The following is a 22500-nucleotide window of genomic DNA, read 5'->3' on the forward strand; positions in this document are numbered from 1 at the left end:
ACCAACAGCAACACATAACATGTAGAACGAGACATGATGCCTGTTAGGCAATATTACCATTTTTTTCCGACAGACAACGCTGTTAACGGCCAGGTACTCATTTTACACCTGAGTATGGTGAGAGAATGTGAGTAAAGAGCCCTTTCCAAGGACTCAACTATGCAATGAACGAGGCTCGAACCCAGGACCTTCCGATCCGAAAGCGAGTGTCATATCACAAGACCACATGGCTGCATCTATCTCTCTATTTGTACTCTTTAGGGACTGATTTCACAATCTGGATGTCCCTGTAATCCAAACAAAATGCTGGGAACGGAGGTGTTCGGATTGAAGAGACGTGACTGTAATTTACACAAAATAGTAAGAATAGTCGGGGTCGAAGTGGCCGAGTAGTTAAGGCATTGCACTGTGATGCAGAAGGTCCCGGGTTCGAGCCCCACTTCAGGCACTTTCATTGGGCAAGATTATTAACCCCCAATTTGCTCACTTGGACAACATGAGTGATTCCTGTTAACATCAGACATCCTGTTTGATGAATTATCTATAATCCTTGGTGGAATGCCTAGGCGATGATATCTTATGATGTCGTGGCGGAAGGACATAATTTTTTTTTAGTATGAATAGTAGTGTAGCTGTGTGGTCTTGTGATATGACACTTGCCATAGGCCACACCGTAGCTCCTGGTGCGAGTCCCACTCTTGGTGGCACAAATTTGAATCTTTGGAAAAGGCTCTTTATTCACATTCTTTCACAATACTCAGGTGTAAAATGAGTACCCGACCAGTAGCAGCATTGTCTCTGAGGTCAAAACTTGTGATAGTTTCTCACAGGCTCTATGTCTCATCCTTTTTGTTCAATGTTACAGTTGGCCTGGGACCCCTTGTAATGGGCTTTGAGCCCATTTGATGAATCTTGCATTTGATAAAAGCTCAAGATTTTTTTTAATTTAGGGGGGGGGGGGCTTATAGAGAGTACAGTATCCTCAACAATGAGACTCTTGGCACTTTAAATTACATCAACATAAAACAGTATAGAAAGTACATGACATCAAAAAAGAAAAGAGAAGTCGATCTATTTGTGGTACTCAGACTTGTTTAACAATAAAGCAATAATACAATAGAATTACCTGAGTAGTTTCTTGCAGTGCTGATGATTCTTTCCAAGGAGCCACGGTTGCTGGCAATCTAAAGGAGATGAGTTCTCCCTCCACCTGTACCTCGGCTACGTAGGTGATTTTGATGAGGACGCATGCCTTTGGGGGTAAGTTGCCCACACTCACAGTAAACACATCCTGAAAAATAAAAAGAGGGGATAAAACGTGGCCCTCGTTAACTTACAACTCGAAAAAAAATAATTAGTCATTCAGAGCCATTAGGCCCATAAAGATGGAGTTTATCCCAGTTTCTATAGAGTGAAACAGACAATTGCAATTGCTTGTTATCCTTTGGATAGGATACTAGTCTATTGCAAAGTACTTTCAACCAGATCTAAGAGACCTAACTACCCGATCACTGATAGGTGGACAGGGGGTCAGACAAAAATCTTGATTATACCTGGGATATAGATCTTGGTCCCTTGCTTGTGAACCGAGTGCTCTTCCAACTGAGCTATTGGGATCTCCACTTATAGACTGAACTTTCCCAAAAGTATACACAATACAAGGGTATGATCACCAAAATAGCATTGTCTTAGGTCGAAAAAAAATTATAATATTGCCTGATAGGCATCAAGTCTCGTCCTACGTGTTTAGTGTTGAATTTGTGTGGCTAGGGACCCCTTGTAAAATGCTTTTAGCACATTTAGTAGATATTGTGCTCTATAATAAATGCTCCAATTTTTATTTTTTTAAAAGATGATGGATAAAAGGAATTTCATTTCAATTTTTGTTTGTTTTTGTTTGTTTTCATGAATGCATCATTCTACTTACGGGCGTCTCTTCGTCCTGGTCCATAAGATAAGCACCGTGTCCCTCACTAATTGCTTTCTTGTATTCCTTATGAGCTGTCTCCTTCTCCTTCACTTCCCCAACGATGTGTTTGCCATTGATGAAGGCCTCAAATCCGCAGACTGCTCCTGCGTCGTCGAGTGGAAACACGTACTTGGCCTCGATGGGGTTGTCTCCGTTGTTGAAATATTCTTGTAGCACAACCACCTGTACGGTAGTCATATAATAATAATATTAATTAATTAATTAATAATAATAATAATAATAATAATAATAATAATAATAATAATAATAATAATAATAATAATGATAATAATAATAATAATAATAATAATAATAATAATAATAATAATAATAATAATAATAATAATAATAATAATAATAATAATAATAATAATCTTTATTGTCCAAATTAAAGGCAATTCATGTGAGGTAAACAATGCTCAGTTTGGTTCATGGTATGAACATCAACATATTTACAAATCCAGACACAGCCATACACGAACATACACGCTTTACACATGAATACAAAAGAAATGAGCGTACGTACATACAAACATACACACATACATACATACATACATGCAGACATACATACAAACCAGCATACCATCGTATATGCATGCCTACATACATGATATTAATAATGATAACATTAATAATAATAATAATAATAATAATAATAATAATAATAATAATAATAATAATAATAATAATAATAATAATAATAATAATAATAATATCAATAATAATAATAAAAATAATAATAATAATGATAATAATAATAATACTAATAATAATAATAATAATAATAATAATAATAATAATAATAATAATAATAATAATAATAATAATAATAATAATAATAATAATAATAATAATAATAATAATAATAATAATAATAATAACAATAATAATAATAATAATAATAATAATAATAATAATAATAATAATAATAATAATGTCATTTTTAAAAATATAGCGCCTGTACCATACAATATAGCTCTAGGCGCACAATATACATGGCATGCAATACACATTGTAAAAATATACTCTAAAAGATTATCAATAGAATCTAAAAGATGAGAATACAGAATTATCTTAAAAATGTAAATTATAGTGAACAATTTCTATTCAATGAATATGGAATGTGTAATGTCAGTAAATATACAAAGAGAAAGTTGTAAACAATAAAAGAACAAAATACCAAACATGAAACGTTTCAGGCTCAAAACCCTTCTTCAGCCAATGACAATAATCAATAAAAAGATAAACACATTACTTAAAAACGAGATAGATGGCAGAGAAATAGTTGGTACGTCATTGTTGACTAAAGAAGGGTTTAAAGCCCAAAACATTCCTTGCTAAGTATTCTGTTCTTTTTTAAGGTTATTATATCTTCATTTTATTTCAACTCTATTTACTATTTGCTGGCAACATCATCTGATATTGTAAATTGCAATAGCGCAATATATATAATTTATCTAATTTCTTAATTCTTAATTTGTGCGGCTATGTGGTCTAGTGGTATGACACTCGCTTTCGGATTGGAAGGTCCTGGGTTTGAGCCTCGCTCAGTGCATAGTTGAGTCCTTCGAGAAGGCTCTTTACACACCACAGGTGTAAAATAAGTACCTGGCCGTTAACAGCATTGTCTCTGTCCCAAAAAGATTGTAATATTGCCTAACAGGCGTCATGTCTCATCCGACATATTAAGTGTTGCTGTTGGCCAGGGACCCCTTGTAAAGTGCTTTGAGCATGTTTAGTGGATATTGCGCTATATAAAAAAGCTCAAATGTTAAATGTTGCTGTTGTCCAGGGACCCCTTGTAAAGTGCTTTGAGCATGTTAAGAGGATATTGTGCTATATAAAAGCTCATTAGAAAAAATTAAGTCCTTCTCTGATTCTTTTTTTTTCTTTTCGTATCCTAAAGGTCAACAAACTTTAAAAAATACCTGAGTTGCCAAATCCACAATTTTGGCTCTTATGTGGACACCTCGCAACTCCACCATGTTCCCTCCGTCACCGATCAAACCAGGTTTGACCTTTGACAGGGGGTCATCAATGTCTGTCACATCCTTTAGGTTGAGGTCTGAAAAAGAAAAAGAGTTGGGCATCGTGCTTTCTTGTGGAGGAAGAGTATAGTTTATTAAAATTTTTTTTAAAATGATGTCCTTCCATCACGACATCATAAGATATCGTCGCCTCGGCATTCCATGAAAGAATATAGATAATTCATCAAACAAGATGTCTGATGTCAACAGGAATCAGCCATGTTGTCGAAGTGAGCAAAATTGGGGGTTAATAATCTTGCCCAAGGAGAAAAATCAAAAGTGCCGGAAGCAGGACTCGAACCCGGGACCTTCCGGGTCACAGTGCAATGCCATAACCACTCGGCCACTTCACCCTCTTAGTTAATAATTAATAAAATCACTCACAGAAAACTGAAAGGAAGTACTCTGTCTTCAAAGAGACTTTAAAGGAGAACAGAGAATTATTATGTCTGGTGTCTGCTAAAAGGGCATTCCACACAGAGGGAGCAGAATGTGTGAAAGCACAACGTGAAAAATTCGACTTAGGAATCAAACGGTTCAAGAACAGGGAAGTAGCGGAGACAGTGATTTCGGATTACAGATAGCAAGAAGAGATGACAAGTAGTTGGGAGCAGTGCCATGGATGCACTTAAAACAGTGACAGGCAAGTTTGTAAGCAATCCGCTTCTCCACGGGAAGCCAATGCAATGACTGCAAGACAGGAGTGATAGATCTGACTTTTCTGACTTGGTAAAAATACGAGCAACATTATTTTGGAGTAGCTGCAGTCTAGCAATCAAGCTTTTTGGCAACCCGCTGAGGAGGGAGTTGCAATAGTCAAGTCTAGAGCGAATCAGTGACTGAACTGACATTTTGCATGTGTCATCATCGACAAGGTTCCGCACGTGTCGAATGTCGCTGAGCGAATAGTGGATATTTTGACATAATTTCGAGATGTGAGTTTGTGTGTCCAAAAATTCATCTAAATAACAGCCTAAATTTCTGACACTTTCAGATCTTTTAATTTTGATGTTATTTATCATACTGTCCTCCATCATGACAGTTTTGACTTTTTTCCTAAACACAATGAGTTCAGTTTTGTTGTCATAATAATAATGATAATAACAATAATAATAATAATAATAATATAATAATAATAATAATAATAATAATAATAATAATAATAATGATAATAATAATAATAATAACAATAATAATAATAATGATAATGATAATGGTAATAATAATAATAATAATAATAATAATAATAATAATAATAATAATAATAATAATAATAATAATAATAATAATAATAATAATAATAATAATAATAATAATAAAAATGCAATAAGATAATAATAATAATAAAAATGCAATAATAATAATAATAATAATAATAATAATAATAATAATAATAATAATAATAATAATAATAATAATAATAATAATAATAACAATAATAATGCAACTTTGTTCAGCATAATTGCTTCCAAATGACATCGGATTAGGAGTTCACTGAAAGGATTAAGAAAAGATTAAGATTTCACTGAAAAGAAAAAGATTTCCATACCAGTCTTGTTCGCCTCTTCATCCATTTCCACACAGGTTGGTTCGCTGACGAATTCAAGGTCTTTGATACGATCTTCTTCCAGAGTGAACTCCACCAAGTAGCACAAACGCTGCTGTGACGTATCGTACACAACATATTGATCATCCTGGAAGTATTATTTTAAAAAGAAAGAAAGAAATTAAAATGTAAAATGGATTTTAACTTCAAAACAAAACAAGGAACAAAAAAAAATATAAAAAAAATTTTAAAAATACAAAAACAAAACAAAACAAAAAAAAGCAACTTAAAAACAACCCACCACTAACCCCTCCCCCCCCATACCCCAAACAGAACAAAAAACAAAACAAAAACAAAAGGAACAGTATGTTGTTTGCTAATAATGTTCCGTTGTGGCCAAACTTAATAACAAAACAAAATAATGAACAAACAAACAAACAAACAAACAAAGGATAAACAAAAGAAACAGAGAGTTGATTGCCCGTAATGTTCCCCTGTGGATGTATGTGATTAGCTCTCTAGTTATAATGGATGACATATCAAGATATGATTAAAAGGATTTAAAGAAGGCAAGCCCATGATATTTTGAAAAACATTTTCGTAACAGTAATCATAATAGGTCCACAGAGATTGAGTTATCCCTATTTATTTGTGCGGCTATGTGGTCCAGTGGTATGACACTCGCTTTAGGATTGGAAGGTCCTGGGTTCAAGCCCACTCGGTGCATAGTTGAGTCCGTGGAAAAGGCTCTTTACTCACATTCTCTCACTGTACTCAGGTGTAAAATGAGTACATGGCCGTTAACAGCATTGTTTCTGTCCGAAAAAATTGTAATATTGCCTAACAGGCGTCATGTCCCCTCGTTCGTGTTAAATGTTGCTATTGGCCAGGGACCCCTTGTAAAGTGCTTTGAGCACGTTTAGTGGATATTGCGCTTTATAAAAGCTCAATTTAAATAATTTTTTTTATTTGGCGTGAACCAAATGGTATTAAAAGCTATATGAAAGGCTGCAATTCAGAAAATCAAAATTGTTTTTCTTCTTTTTCATTTTTAAAAAAATGTTTAAAAAAATATATTAAAGGAAAAGACAAAAAAAGTTGAAAAATACTTACCTCAAAAGCTGAACTTGCATTATATTCCTTTCCAACACCACGAGTGCTGTTGTAACCTTCAGGGGCAGAGGTCAAAGTGAGGTCATGTGAAAGGTAAGACTTGCACTTGCCAAGGACAACTTCATTGACCAACATGAGTCTTGTCCCTTTGGTCTTGCTTGGAGTAGAATATCTTGCAGAAGTGCTAATGGTAGATAGAAAGAAGTATTCCATTAAAAAAGAAAAGTGTTAAGGTCCTCTTCCAACGCGGCCTATGATTGGACTCCTGAATGCTTTGTAGAATGGTGTTATGGGACAGCATGGCTCAGCAGTATGGTCTTTGCTTCGTACCCAAAAGGTACCGAGTTCGATCACCCACCCAGCTGTGTGGCCTTGAGCAAGTCACATCACACTAGCTCACTTTGCTGCGCTGCACTGCACTGCAGCTGACACCTGGGTTATTCCAGTCTTCCCTTGGAATAGACCCTAAAGACAAAGTTCCCAATGGGGATTAATAAAGATAATTTTATTTATTTTTATATAAGGGACCAAAAATGAGGAAAGGACCTCTAACCATACTAAGGTCAGGTATCGAATATGTGGTCCACTGTCTCATAACGGTGTTAAGTCAGGATGGAACGGACCCCGAAAAGTGAATATAGAATTTAAAAGATAAGAAATAGGAACCCTCATTGTTTTTCCGTGTAATAATTTGTATTTTATTGTTCAACACAATAGGATGCAGAAATTTTAATTTGAGTTTAAAACAAAATAATGACATTTGAATTAACGCCTCCTTTGATAAGACTGAATGTAGTTTCTTTGACTATTTTCATAAATCAAATCAATTTGATTCTTTATTCAGTTTTCAGTTTCAGGTTCACTCGAAGATCAAATTAATAAATAAATTTTGTCCTTAGACATGAGACTTTTGGTGTTTTACATCAACACAAAGTTTACATCAACACAAAGTTACATCAACACAAAGTTTATATCAACCCAAAGTTTACACCAACACAAAGTTTACATCAACACAAAGTTTACATCAACACTAAGTTATCGAATATAAATTACAGAGTATTACAAAAAAAAAAGTACAGAGCCTTTTCCAAAGATATCACTCAGAACCTGACTTTAACCCAAGGCTGACTGGTCCAAAAACGGGTTTCAATTTACGAGATCACAAAGTGGCACAACAAAAAACACTCACACGACAAATGAGAGATAACTCACCTGGCTCTACTGGCAAAGTAAATGCCACTACCCAGAAGTCCAACATCTGTTCTTTTCCCTCCGTAATCGTCAACCACAATCTTCGGCATCAACAAACCTCTGAATGACAAACGTGAAATATGCATTAATTATTTTTTGATATCAAATACATTTATTGGCTAAATAGAAATCGAAAAAAAGAAAAAAAGAAAAAAAAAGGAGTCCTATGTAGCCAAAAGGTTCATGAAGCCAGAGTTTATTCCCGTTTAAAACGACGAGTAACGATTGCTTTCAATCCTTTTAGAAAGGAGACTAGTCTCTTATCATCATCATCATCATCATTATTATTATTATTATTATTATTATTATTATTATTATTATTATTATTATTATTATTATTATTATTATTATTATTTATTACTTATTATTATTATTATTATTATTATTATTATTATTATTATTATTATTATTATTATTATTATTATATTATTATTATTATTATCATTATTATTAGTAGTAGTAATAGTAGTAATAGTAGTAGTAGTAGTAGTAGTAGTAGTAGTAGTAGTAGTAGTAGTAGTAGTAGTAGTAGTAGTAGTAGTAGTAGTAGTAGTAGTAGTAGTAGTTTATCATCATTATCATTGCTATCATTATTGTTACCTTGACAAAATCCCGACAAAGTTTTCCACTCTAGAAGAATGAAACAAGACCTGCTTGAAGCCCAAGTCGTGTTGGAACTCCAAATCTTCCGACTGTCTCCACACTTCGTAAACGTTGTGAACTGTCATTTCCCACTCTTCGCTGTGAACAAAAAAACAACAAATGATAAAATCTTTGTTGAAAAAGAAAGAGATAAAAACAGCTTGTTAACTCTCTCTTTACCAGATATTTTTAGAATTTTACCCTAAACTCTTACTCGCCCAAAACAAAAATAGATTTTTTCAAACAGATTAGCAATGAGTATATTCTATATTTTGTTCAGAAAAAAGAGCTCTGCAACACAGTGTCGAGATATAACTATAACAAAATGAAATCAGAATAAGAAAATTGTTGGCTACATCGTAACGAATGTGACGATTTTCCTATGGGTGGTAAGGAGAGGGTTAACCACTAAATGTGCTCAAAGCACTATCCAAAGGGACCAAGACCAACAATAAAATAATGACTCATAGGACCAGCCAAGTGCTTATTTTACACCTGAGTGTGGTGAGGAAATGAGCCTTGTCCAACAATTCAACTTCTTCATGCCTAAAGGGGGCCCAAACCAGGGACTTGCGGCTATGTGGCCTTGTGGTATGACACTCGCTTTCGGGTCAGAAGGTCCTGGGTTTGAGCCTCAAGTGTAGATTGAATACCTGGCCATTAACAGCGTTGTCTATGTTGGAAAAAAAAATTTGTAATAATGCCTATGAGACGTCATGTCTCATTCTACACGTTACGGGTTGCTGTTGGTAAAGTGCTTTGAGCATGTTTAGTGGATATTGCCTTATATAAAAAAAGCTCAAGACCTACCAGTCTGATGGCGACTGTCATACCACTAGACCACAAAGGTGCACAAAAAAAAGGTGATTCGGTTAAGAAAGCAAAGTAGTGCACAATTAGGATTTGAGCTGCCAAACTTTAAATATTCATTTTTTTTCCTTGTGCAAGTTTTTGTTTCTATCATTGCAGACTTGTAAATATTTGTGTTGATATCTTGAATTATTGGTAATTATGGAGCAGTTTTTAGAGAGAGAGAGAGAGAGAGAGAGAGAGAGAGAGAGAGAGAGAGAGAGAGAGAGAGAGAGAGAGAGAGAGAGAGAGAGAGAGAGAGAGAGAGAGAGAGAGAGAGAGAGAGAGAGAGAGAGAGAGAGAGAGAGAGTATCAGCACATCCTTTCTGTATAAAAATCTTAAGCCCAAAACGTTCCATGTTTGGTATTTTGTACTTTTTTTCAAGCTGTTATATTCATTTTTGTTTCTTACTTTTTTTTACAGTCCACAGCTTCTAGCAGCTTAATATCTCTACAATATATTTTGCCTCTGAGGTGTTTCTGACTTCTATATTTCTCAGGTTTGTGTTATTTCATTCATCATTGGAGTAGAGATTGTCAAGATTAGTTCACATTCATGATCACTCCATTTCTCAAAGATTACTGCACATTCGCCATGATTCTGGATTATCATTTTCACCAATAATTTGGATTTATTGCACGGATACAATTTACACCTATTTTTCTATTTTACCAGCGATTTCCCAATTTTTTTTTTGCACACCAAAATTTTATGCGTGGCTTTAATTTTATACAATTTGGAACTCCTTAGTGACATATCGAACGCTTTTCTTGTTTACTTTCCAAGATTTTTCTAAAAGAGAAGACCTACCAATTATCTCTGTTGTCTATCTGAAATTTAGTAATGTATTTATGTCTTTATTGCTCTTTTTTGTTGTTGGCTGAAGAGTTTTGAGCCCGAAACGTTCCGTGTTTGATATTTTGTTCTCTTTTTGAAGCTGTTATATTTATTTTTGTTTATTACTTTTTACAATATCTTTTATTTACTTACGGAAGTGACGACAGGACAAGGTCTTCAACTGGCTCAAATTGGTCACTACTCTTGATCCCACATCTCAAGGCAGCGTACTTGGCCTCCACAAACGCTCTCTGCTCAAAGTTAGTCAATTCATTGACACTGATCATATCTTTGACTAGCTGAAAACAGTAAAAAAAGATATTACAAAATAGTTGATGCTGGCTGTTAATGAATTAATACCGTTTGTTTGACTAGAGGAAAAGAATAAATATGTGTCGGTGCATCACATAATCAGTCGGAAGGTGAAAATTTTGGATTTGCTTTTTTTTCATTTTCTGAAAGAATATGCTCCCCAGAGCATTTTAATCTTTATTTGAAGTAAATCGGGTGATTTTTCATGAAATTATGGTCAGATGTATGGGCAAGGTATCCAGCAACTTTTCTCAAATTTCATACTTTTTCAACTTGATTAGCTGTAAAAAATATTTAGAAATGAAATAAGCATTGATATTTCCCACAGTTGTACAAACAGGGTTGATTTCATACTTTCTAACAAGAACTCATTTTTGATAAATATTGACCTTCTAACTAAACTTGGCAATATCTCAGTTCAAACCTTTTCACCATCAGACTGATTATGTCATTCACTGTAACATATAGCTTTTTGCCATTGATCATATAGACAGGACCTGCAAAGACATTTTCCACCATCTATTTGGATTTTCAGCAAAGCGTTAAGGTACAGTTTAATTGATTTTGTTGTTGGCTGAATAGCCCAAAATTTTGAGCCCAAAATGTTCTTTGTTAAGTAATTTGCTGTTTTTAAAGCTCCCATATTCACTTCTTAAAATATATAAAAAGTACCAATAATACCCCCCCCCCCCCCACAAAAAAAAAAACAAAAAAATAAAAAAAACCCAAAAATACAAAAAATAACAAAAAACAACAGAATTTTTCTCTTCAAAATGTATTCTCGATATTCCAACCCTCTCTCAGAAGACTGCAAACTTTTTCACAAAGAAAACAATTCAAACAAAAGAAAGATCTTGAGCAGTCTCTCAAAGACATCACAATTCAGGATCATGGTCTCTGCTTCAGACCTGGAAGGAAACAGTTTTGTTTACCTCAGCAGTGCTATGTGAGATAAAACGTCACTTCTCCTCCCTTCTTCGTTTTGTGAATATGCACTGCTTCTGATACAAGTTATTCCACAGTCTTCTCTTGGAATCGATCCTAAAGAAAAACTAAAACTAGTCCATCAGAGCCATTAAGCCCATGGATGGAGCTGGAGTTTAAACTAGGATGCTAGTCTATCGCAAAGTACTTTCCACCAGATCTAACAGACTCAGCTACCAATCACTTGCTATCCTGGAATACAGCCACCGCAAAAAGCAACCGACCGCAAAGAATGGAGATGTCCGGTGTGTGTGCCTCAAGGCTCGAAGAGGATTAAGTAAATAAGTACCCAATCACTACTGGGTGAATAGGGGGTCAGAAAAAAATCTTGACTGCATCCAGGATCAATCTCGGTCCTTTTGCATGTCAACTGAGTGCTACTAGTTTCTACTTTCTTCTTGAGCTTTTATATAGTGCAATATCCACTAAACATGCTCAAAGCGCTTTACAAAGGGTCCCTGACGAACAGCAACACTTAACATGTGGGACAAGACATGACGCCTGTTAGGCGATATTACAATTTTTTCGAACAGAGACATCGTGCGGTACTCATTTTACACCTGAGTACAGTGAGAGAATGTGAGTAAAGAGTCTTTTCCAAGCACTCAACTATGTGTCGTGCGAGGCTCGAACCCAGGACCTTCCGATCCGAAAGCGAGTGTCATACCACTAGACCACATAGCTGCACAACAGAGCTATCAAGACCCTTGCCACATCAATAAAGGGAATAAAATCTCATTTCCTATCATTATTGGTACACACCTGACAAATATCTTGCTGTTTTCCAAGCCAATGCCTCAACTCTTTGTCAGATGGCGGTTCTTTCACTTTGTAAGGAAGAGTGTTGTAAAAAGTCTTCACCAGATCGGAAACAGGTTCTGTCGTCTTCAGTGCATCTCTCAGCTTTAACAAAATGGCCTCCGCTTTCTCAACCTTATATATATTTTAAAAAACAGCAACAACATCATGCAACTAAAATGAATAGGACATCAGATAGTCAGTTAATCTAACTGTATCATTTTCTTAAATTGGAGGCAAATTCATACAATTTGGAAAATAAATGGAAGATTAGTTCTAATTAAATTTTTGTTTTTTCAAAAATAAAAAAAATAAGTTACATTAAATAATTGGGTTATTAATTAAGAGAAGTAACTCATTTCCTCTCTTGTGTATTCTTAACAACACATGTGTTAAAAATAAGACATGTGTCAAAATTTCACCAAAAGAAAGCAAAAAGATTAATATTATATGACTGTATTTATGAAAACAGGCATTACAAAACAGTGTCTACTTGAATGTCTGTTGGGCACGGTACTCATGATGTAATCTGGGCCTGAAAATTTTCCTTAACTTTTTACATTGTTATTGAATGAAAAACTGTGACATAAACTCACAAAAACTATGAAATGTGATGAAAAAATTGTCATATGCAAATACTTTAATAATAGTCTTAATTAAAAACAAAAAAAACTATGCCCCTTCACTGCACATCGCCATAAGCCACCAACAAAGTATTCCTTGATGGAATAAAAATAATACATCATTAAAAAAAAGGAAAATATTAACAGAAGTAAAAATCTGGCACTTATTTTTGAGGTTCAGTCTATTTTTTTTTTTAAAAGAAGAATTTTTCAATATAATAATTTGAGGAAATATTTCGATTATGAACATGAAAAGTTCTTGAAAAATGACATCATTGACATCATCTTTTCAATTAATTTATTTACCTATAATAGCAGATAAATGTATATAAAGCAATGCTATTTTATAAGAGATCAATGAATTTTGCATCTGAGCTTATATCATTTTACAATTTTTTGAGGAAAATGTGCTCAAGCTTAAATTATCGTCATCAACAAGACTCACTTCTCGTCATAATAATATAGTTGTGACAGATCACAAAATATCAAATGTTAAAAAAAACAAATAATAATAAAACCCAACATAACTCTCACCTGCTCCAATTTTATCTGAGTAATGTCCCCTAACCAGAAGGTGACCTCTGACATAGCCTCAGACCAAATGTGTTCCACCAGATCTTTCACATCATCATCACACTTATCATGAAGATTGGGTTTCTCAACCAAGAGCTGAAAACAACAGTGTTAATAAAAAGTTACTTAATCGAGGAATGAATTGTTCTAAATTTTATTTTTTAATTCCGTTTGTTAAGCTTTAACATTGTATAAAAGAAAAAAGAAAATGCCCTTCCGCAACGACATCATAAGATATCATCGTCTAGGCATTCCACGAAGGAATATTGATAATTCATCAAACAAGATGTCTGATGTTAACAGGAATCACCCATGATGTCCAAGTGAAGCGGGGCTTGAACCCGGGACCTTCCGAGTCACAGTGCAATGCCATAACCACTTGGCCACTTCACCCCCATGTGTGTAAGAGAATTAAAAGATTGTAAATTCTTTAATCATTTTACCAGCAGTTACAAGGAACAGATTTTGAGTCATAAGACAAGAGTAGATCTCAGCAGTGAATGAGTCAAAAATATCATAAATGGAGTTCAGATTCAAATTTTTCAATGCCTGATTCAGTCTACTACAACACCAGACTGAGGTCTTAGGTCACAGGTCACAAATGTGACAAACGATGTGAAACTGGTATTATGTTAGATTAAAGCAGATGCCAAAAAAAAAACAAAAAAACCTAAGGTCAAAATTATCAAATACGCAAAGTTTTAGTCCTTGGTAGCTTAAGAAACTAAATTTGTTCTGTTCAACAAAGTATACAAATTGAATTCTTTTTACATATTGTTGATTGCATGGTCATGATAGCTCAGTTGGTAGAACACTAGCTCCACATGCAAAGGGATCAAGATCAATCCTGCACGCAGTCAAGTTTTTTGTTTTTACTGACCCCTTTGTTCACCCAGCAGTTAATGGGTAACTGGGTCTGTTAGATCTGGTGGAAAGTACTTTGTGATAAACTAGCGTCCTATCCAAAGGATAGCAAACAATTGATATTGTCCATTTCACACTATCCAAACAGGGATAAACTCCAGCTCCATGGGCTTAATGGCTCTGAATGACTGTTTTAAAAAAAATTTTTGCATCCAGTCCACTGATTTGATACTCAGTGACGATAATGGCAATTTGTCAAAAAGGAGGAAAATGCATCAGTCCATCTGTCAAACTCAAATTAGATGCAAAAATAATATATATTATTGTAGTCATGTAATAGGATGTAAAAAACTACTCCTGCTACCCCTTTCCCTTCCCTTTTAGACCATATATTCATTCGACACCATTGGTCCTGTGTCACTTTTGACAATTGGCACCAGTCTGTCTAGGCTGAAGTAAAAAAAAAACAAATGGGAGTGTTTTCAAAATTTCATGCAACTGAGCACAAGTGTGGGCACAACATGAAACATGGTGGTGATTTTCCTGTGGAAATACCTCTTAGCAGTTGGAGCTTTCATCATGGAAAATGTTTGACATAGCAAAATAGGCCTAAGTGGAACATTTCTGAAAAATCCCAAAATCCAGAATTCCGTTGATCTGCTGAAAATTATCATTACTGAATACTGTTTCGAGTTGATATGTCACAAATGTCATTCGGCTATGTGGTCTAGTGGTATGACACTCGCTTTCAGATCAGAAGGTCCTGGGTTCGAGCTTGCTCAGCGCAAAGTTAAGTCCTTGGAAAAGGCTCTTTACTCACATTGTCTCACCGTACTCAGGTGTAAAATGAGTACCTGGCCATTAACAGCGTTGTCTCATGTCTCGTCCTACATGTTACGTGTTGTTTGGCCAGGGAGCCCTTGTAAAGCGCTTTGAGCATGTTTAGTGGATATTGCGCTCTTTAAAAGCTCCAAAAACAAAAAACAAATGTCAAACATTCCTTCCTACCTTTTGAAGCTGGGTTGAGCCAACCCCTCTGACAGGCTCAAGGCATTTGAAGACTTTGGGCTGTTTCTCCATGTCCTCACACAACATGGCAAAGACAGACAGGGCGTGTTCTGCTGTCTCGATGTAGCGGATTTCTTGGCTTTCGGCATTGCCAGTCTTTAAAAAAATAAAGAAAAAAAAAATTCCTAATTAGAATGTTGTCAATTGCAGGTTTAGCTTTTCTCTTGTACTAGTAAAAAAAAAAATCAAAAAAAAGAAGAGGTGATCAAATGAAATATCTTTTACTGAAAAGTTTGAGAGTTGATACTGTTGTAATATAAACATCTAAAAAAGATGTGTCTGAATCAGTGCCAGAAAGTATAAAACAAGAAAAAAATGTCACCAAAATCAAAACATTGTAAAACTGTCCTTACCACTTTAAAAAGTGTAAAAGTGTCCTTATCATTTTTTAAAAAATGTAAAAATGTCCTTACCAATCTAAAAATGGTATCAATTTAAATATTGTAAAAATGTCCTTACCAATTTAAAGATTGTAAAATTGTTCTTCTCAATTAAAAGAATGTAAAAATGTCATTACCGATTCAAAAAATGTAAAAATGTCCTTACCTTAATGTTTGCCTTTGCGCTTATCTGTAAAACAACTCTATACTTGTATTGGCCTTCTGCAGTGGTTGAGTCGATGTCTTTCTCACTATCATTCTTATTAAATGTTGGTAACGAAGTTTGGATTTCAATGACAAACAATTTCTCACTTTTTTGATTTGCCATAAATCCCTGTGAATAAAAATACAGATGGATTACGAAATCAGACCTTTCAACCGTTTACATTTCAAAAGTGGAATCAGAAAGTCAGAAAATAGGAATTTGAGATAAAAAATAGGAATTTGTCACCAATGAATGACCACACGTTTTGCCACCAAACACATAAAGACAATGTTCTGGCACAGCTGGCAAATTGCATATCAATTATTGTGTTAGGTAAGGGAGTGGGGGGGGGGGGGGGGAGGAGAGGAGTGCTATTAAATTTCCTACTTAGCTCCCTTTCGGCAATCATTAAATTTTAAAAATCACCTTTTTAACCCCCCCCCCCCCCTCCTTCCTTCATTTTCTTCTTCTTCTCATTATCATCATTTTTAAAAATCGGAATTTTAGAGACAATGGCGGAATAGTGGAAAATGAAAAGTGAAAATAGGAATGATTCCACCAAAAGCAGAAGGGTTGGCTGGTATGCGAAATGGATATCATTTGATATATTTCATGTCTTTTCATGACATTTCTACTCATGGCTATCTAGGCATAATAGTAATGGCAGTAGATGTAGACAGCGCCTCTTGTCTAAGCCAGGGATCCCAATAGCTCAGTTGGTAGAGCACTTGTTTCACAAGCAAAAGGACCGAGATTGATACCCAGTGCAGATAAGATTTGTTTCTTATCTCATTGTCCACCAAGCAGTGATTGGGTAGCTGGGTTTGTTAGATCTGGAGTAAAGTACTTTGCAATAGACTATCCAAAGGGGAGCAAGCAATTGCTATTGTCCGTTTCCATGGGCCGAATGGCTCTAAAGGACTTCCTTTTTTATTTTGGCCTAAGCCACATTGGGCTTTTAAAATCAGTATTAATACATTTAAAACATACAACATCAAAAATCACATGTTTTGCACTTACACTTATAATAATAATTATTATTATAATACTAATAATAATACTAATAATAATAATAATAATAATAATAATAATAATAATAATAATAATAATAATAATAATAATAATAATAATAATAATAATAATACTACTACTACTACTACTACTAACTACTACTACTAATAATAATAATAATAATAATAATAATAATAATCATATTAATAATAATAATCTTGATAATATTAATAATAATAATGATGGTGATGATGATAATAATGATGGTGATGATGATGATGATAATAATAATAATAATAATAATAATAATAATAATAATAATAATAATAATAATAATAATAATAATAATAATAACATTTAATAATTCAATGTTAGACAATACCTTAATGCATTCAAAACAACGCTCTTCAATTATTAACCAAAAATATTTCATAAATGATAATGAAAAATAAACAAATAAACCAATAAATAATCAAATCCTAAAACTATTTATGGATGGAAGCAAATCAAAAATGAAAATTACGAGGTCACTTACTTGATAAATTCCATATTTTGCAACGATAAAGTCCACTTCATTAAAAGGAGGTCGGTTTGTGTTAGTTGGTGACCAGATTCTAACACTTCTAGGATTGAAAACAGATTTGATTGACTTGGTCTTTTCTTGCTGTTTAGGTGCTGCAATATAGATATATATATATATATAATGTGAAAAGAAGTAATCATTAGTAATTTACTCATTCACTCACTTCCATGATCAGATGGTCGTTGGGGGGACTTGTGGGACGCGGCTTTCACAACACGGTGCCACACATCTCGGTCATTGGCTTTCTATGTCAGCTCATACAGCGTCAATCCTGTCCATTCTTTGATGTTATCCAACCACATTTTCCTTTGTCTTCCTCCATCTTCTTCTTTGACCTTCCACTGTACCTTGTATGACTGTCTTGCACAAGCTGTCATGTCTGACTCGATGTCCAAACCGTGCACATTTCCGTCTTTTAACCATTGTAAACAATGATTCCTGTCTTTCCATTAGCTTTTCCATAACTTCAAGAACCTCCCTATTAGTTTTATGTTCCATATATGTAAATGTTGTTGCTTGAAGCTCTAAGAAATAAATAACAATGTGAAATTGAATGTATGCTTCAATTTAATTTACGGAAACAGATAAAATAGACATTTTGGGTTTCTACTTTGTGAGAATACTATTTCCTGCCCCATTAAAGTTTTTGTATATTCATCTTAACAACGCCACAACCACATTATCTCATTCGTCTGTAGTGTGTCATTCATCCTGTTTTGTTGATAAAGGGGAAACCTGAAACATCCATTTTATCTGTTTCCGTATATTAAATTGAAGCTTACATTCAATTTCACATTGTTATTTGTTCCAGATATGACACGCGTAGGATTTTCCCGTAACTCTTGATCTCGAACACATTGATTTGCCTCTCTAGTTCTGCATTCATTGTCAAGGCTTCACAACCTAATGTAGCACTGATAATCTACAGAAACTAAAAATCTGAATAGTCTGTGTATGAAACGGTGGTAGACAAAGCAGAAAGAAAAATACAAGAAAAAAATAATCTCCCCCAAAATTCAGCCTGCCAGAACAGGGGATCAAACCTTAAATAGCGACAATCCCTGGATAGCGACACTGACCTCTGGTCCTGTTTTATTTACTATATTTTATTAGTAACAAAAACCAGAGAATAGCGACATACATTTGAATATAACCCCTGTTTAGTGACAACGATATAGCAATAATTGGCAGTTGACACGGATGCCTGATACAAAAAATCTAGCTTAAAAGGCAATCTTGTTTCTGACCGTCAATCCAACCTCTTAGCCAATAAAAACTCTTCTTTTCCTGTCAGTGTGTTGGAATATTTTTATGGTAAATGTTACAAAAATGACCTTTTTGGCACAGCTACCTTAAGGCCCTATCATTTGTGAGTGAGCAAAAATTATTGCGGACAAGCTTGGAGTGGTGGATTTTCAAGCGAGCAATGATTAGCTCAATAGATTTAAACAGCGACATGGCTTTGTCTTTAAAATAAAGATCTGAAAACATGTGCATGAAACAGTGCCGGACACATTTTTTCAGATCATCATCTTACACCAGTGCCTGCTCCTCAATCTATTAGTTTCATATCATCTTTAAAACAGCCTTTGATATGCCAGCTGAACGCTAATTATGATCAAAACAATGACAATACACATTGGAGAGTGAAAGATGTAAAACATTTGCCAACAGGAAAAAATATGAATTCTAACATGGTTGGGATGAGTCTTATCACAGGTTTGGAAACACTATCCTAACTACGCCACTACCACATTATCTCATTCATCTGTAGTGTTTCATTCATCCTGTTTTGTTGATAAAGGGGAAACCTGTAACGTTCATTTGATCTTTTTTTTGTAATTAAATTGAAGCTTACATTAAATTTCACATATTTATTTATCTTGTTTTTCAAGAAATAATAATTGTTTTATAAACTTTTTATAAACATTTTATTGGTAACAAATCAAACCTGATATCTTCCCAGATTTAAAATCCAAGAGCTGACTTTTGCCACCAACTATGTAGTTATCGTTTGGAAGCAACTTTGAGGCATCGATGCAGTCCCAAATGTAATCCAAAGACAGGACAGGAAGTCCATATTTTGTGGCCATTCGACATTTGTTTGAAGTACTGCATTTTTCTGAATCGCTGATAATCACAAAATCGCACTGATGATAGAAAGAGAAAACAAAATTAAGCAGCAATACTCACACACAACGCACACGCACACACACACACACACATACACACACACACACACACATATAACTTAAATAAATTCACAAATGAATGGACTATTTTTCTATGAAAAAAAAAATTTCTCAAGTTATAAGAGTGGTGACTCGTTTATCTATCTATTTAATTATGTTTGTCAAGCATATATAATAGATTTAATGTTCTCCTTTCTGACTAAATATAACTGTAGGGAGATGGGTCACATCTGTCTGAAGGGAAAGAAAAATCACAGAATTCAAATCAAATTTTCAAGTTTGAAATAAATAAGTACAACTCAGAGCACAGTGTACAGTCCATCAAAACTGCTTACCTTTTTGGTGACAATATAACTGATGGTGCCACCTTCGCCAACAATGCATTTCTGTAACTCTGTTTTCTTCTTAAAGCCCACATTATACCCTATGTCCAGGGCAATCACCAGATTTTCAAATATGCCCTTCTTCATTGTAGACTTACTTTCTATCAGTAACCTGGAATGTACAAAGAAATGACTACATCATTGTAATAAAAAAAAACAAACAAAAAAACTTGAGCTATTATATAGTGCAATATCCACTAAATGTGCTCAAAAGGCTGTACAAAGGGTCTCTGACCAACAGCAACAAGTAACACGAAGAATGAGACATGACGCCTGTTAGGTGATATTAAATTTTTTCCGACAGAGGCAATGCGGTTTCTGGCCAGGTACTCATTTACATAGAAGTTATTTGATCAGTTATTACATAGTGCGGATATGTGGTCTAGTGGTATGACACTCGCTTTTGGATCAGAAGGTCCTAGGTCTGAGCCTCATTCAGCGCATAGTTAAGAGTCCTTGGAAAAGGCTCTTTACTCACATTCTCTCACCGTACTCAGGTGTAAAATGAGTACCTGGCTGTTAACAGCGTAGTCTTTGTCCAAAAAATTGTAATATCGCCGAACAAGAGTCATGTTCCATCCTACATGTTAATGTTGCTGTTGACCAGTGACCCCTTGTAAAGCGCTTTGAGCACATTTAGTGGATTTTGCGCTCTATATAAAAGCTCACATGAGCTCACATGATGTGACTGATTATCTAAAAAGTAGCATTTGCTCAAATCTTTGGTGGTTTCTGCTTTGAATGTGGCAAATGAAGGCAATATAGATGTAGTTGGATTATACATAAATTATTGCAGGATGTAAAAAATGTGCAATGCAAAAAGATTGAGGTGGTGTGGACTCTTGACCACTATGTGCCATTTCTGACCAAAATAACATGAGTCTTCTTGGAGCTTGTTTTTCTAGTCATCGAGGCATGTTGGAAAATTCGAGGGAAATTGAAGTTTAAAAGGGACGAGGTGTTCTGTTATTATCTTTGGGAGTCCATATGAGAGAGAGAGAGAGAGAGAGAGAGAGAGAGAGAGAGGGGGGGGGGGGGTAATGATATAGAATAAATGCTAAATAAAGGTAAAGCTTACTGTTTAAGACGAGAAAAAGAGGCGGAACGGATGCGACCAGCAGCTTTGGCTTTTCCACTTTTCTCCACAAAATCACAATCAAGTAGAGTTGACGTCTAGCTCGAGTGAGATGCGAGCGCTGGTTGAGATTTTATGTGAAACATATATTTTTAAACTGCATTAGTCCTGAGAAAAACGTTGGCGTGTCGATTGTTAATGCACAGTTTGATCATTCTAGTCTATGTTAAAAATCAGAATGCTTTGCTACTCAGACTCAGCAAGCTTGAAAATAGTAACTTAGGTAGTTTCGTTATCATTGCTTATTCAAGGTAATAAATGTAACTAAATTTAGAAAGTGATTGGTATGTTTACTTCCGGTGGAATTTCTCTGTAGCCTTATTACCAATGAGACTAGATTATCTTTGTTATTACTCAGAACCATGGCGTACTAAAAGAGTAGGGTTATGCTCAGAACAGATGATTAGAGGACTCTGATAATGAAAAGGGGGACACAAGATATGTTTCGCCCGGTTCAAAAATAATAATTATCAGAAAAAAAGTAAAGCGATCTTGAGGTAAACAGTGTCAGGATGGGTGGCAACGATCGCAGGGCGCTGGTTAATTTGGTTAAAGTCGACATGTACTAAGTATCATACGTATCACCTTGGAAGCTGTTGGCTGATTTGGGTGTCGAGTTGACAGTAAGGACATCGAAAGAGGTATAGAACTTTAAAAAGGTGCCTGTGGTTTAACAAGCCACAGTATGAGATGAAAACATATTTGATTTGTGGAGTGAATGTATGAAGCCCCATATAGCGCATTGAACAATGTGAAACCGTGAAAATGCACTGAATGATTTTGGGGTATTTATTTAATTAAATCGAAGGAAATGATGATGATGAAGGATGATGATGATGATGATGATAATAATAATAATAATAATAATAAGAAGAAGAAGAAGAAGAAGAAGAAGAAGAAGAAGAAGAAGAAGAGGAAGAAGAAGAGGAGAAAGAGAAAACAGAACATGAGATAGAAAAAAGTATTGATTAATTAAAAGCACAAGAGAATGGTTCAAATAGGTGAACAAAAATGTAGATTCCAAGAGCACACTATCAGTGTACTTATTTTGAGATCACCTAAATGTCTCACCCAGACACAAGCACAAGATCCCACTAAGAGGAATACACTCAAATGTTTACAAATCATATGTTTTAAAAAAATTTCAGTAC

At 34.6% G+C, this 22500-nt stretch overlaps 1 protein-coding gene across 3 annotated transcripts in view; it reads right to left on the bottom strand.

The window, feature by feature from the left end:
* Nucleotides 1-22500, bottom strand: part of LOC144967540 (protein mono-ADP-ribosyltransferase PARP4-like) — a 58994-nt gene that overhangs the window by 35569 nt on the left and 925 nt on the right. For 2 of the 3 annotated variants that reach the window (XM_078904929.1, XM_078904931.1), the window contains exons 2-16: nucleotides 20167-20326; nucleotides 19591-19789; nucleotides 17592-17731; nucleotides 16007-16174; nucleotides 15401-15556; nucleotides 13490-13624; nucleotides 12297-12467; nucleotides 10392-10537; nucleotides 8510-8650; nucleotides 7871-7969; nucleotides 6659-6842; nucleotides 5549-5693; nucleotides 3901-4037; nucleotides 1928-2152; nucleotides 1127-1291 (exon numbers count right to left, since the gene is read on the bottom strand). In XM_078904929.1, the coding sequence (XP_078761055.1) occupies nucleotides 1127-1291; nucleotides 1928-2152; nucleotides 3901-4037; nucleotides 5549-5693; nucleotides 6659-6842; nucleotides 7871-7969; nucleotides 8510-8650; nucleotides 10392-10537; nucleotides 12297-12467; nucleotides 13490-13624; nucleotides 15401-15556; nucleotides 16007-16174; nucleotides 17592-17731; nucleotides 19591-19789; nucleotides 20167-20326 (2371 nt within the window). Of the gene's footprint in view, nucleotides 1-1126; nucleotides 1292-1927; nucleotides 2153-3900; nucleotides 4038-5548; nucleotides 5694-6658; nucleotides 6843-7870; nucleotides 7970-8509; nucleotides 8651-10391; nucleotides 10538-12296; nucleotides 12468-13489; nucleotides 13625-15400; nucleotides 15557-16006; nucleotides 16175-17591; nucleotides 17732-19590; nucleotides 19790-20166; nucleotides 20327-21292; nucleotides 21432-22500 lie in introns of those variants that run through there. The other variant, XM_078904930.1, reaches the window with a different exon arrangement.

Source organism: Berghia stephanieae, chromosome 3 (genome assembly GCF_034508935.2).
Source record: "Berghia stephanieae isolate SIO BIC M18660-M18661 chromosome 3, UCSD_Bste_1.3, whole genome shotgun sequence".
In the NCBI taxonomy this organism is placed as follows: Eukaryota; Metazoa; Mollusca; class Gastropoda; order Nudibranchia; family Aeolidiidae; genus Berghia; species Berghia stephanieae.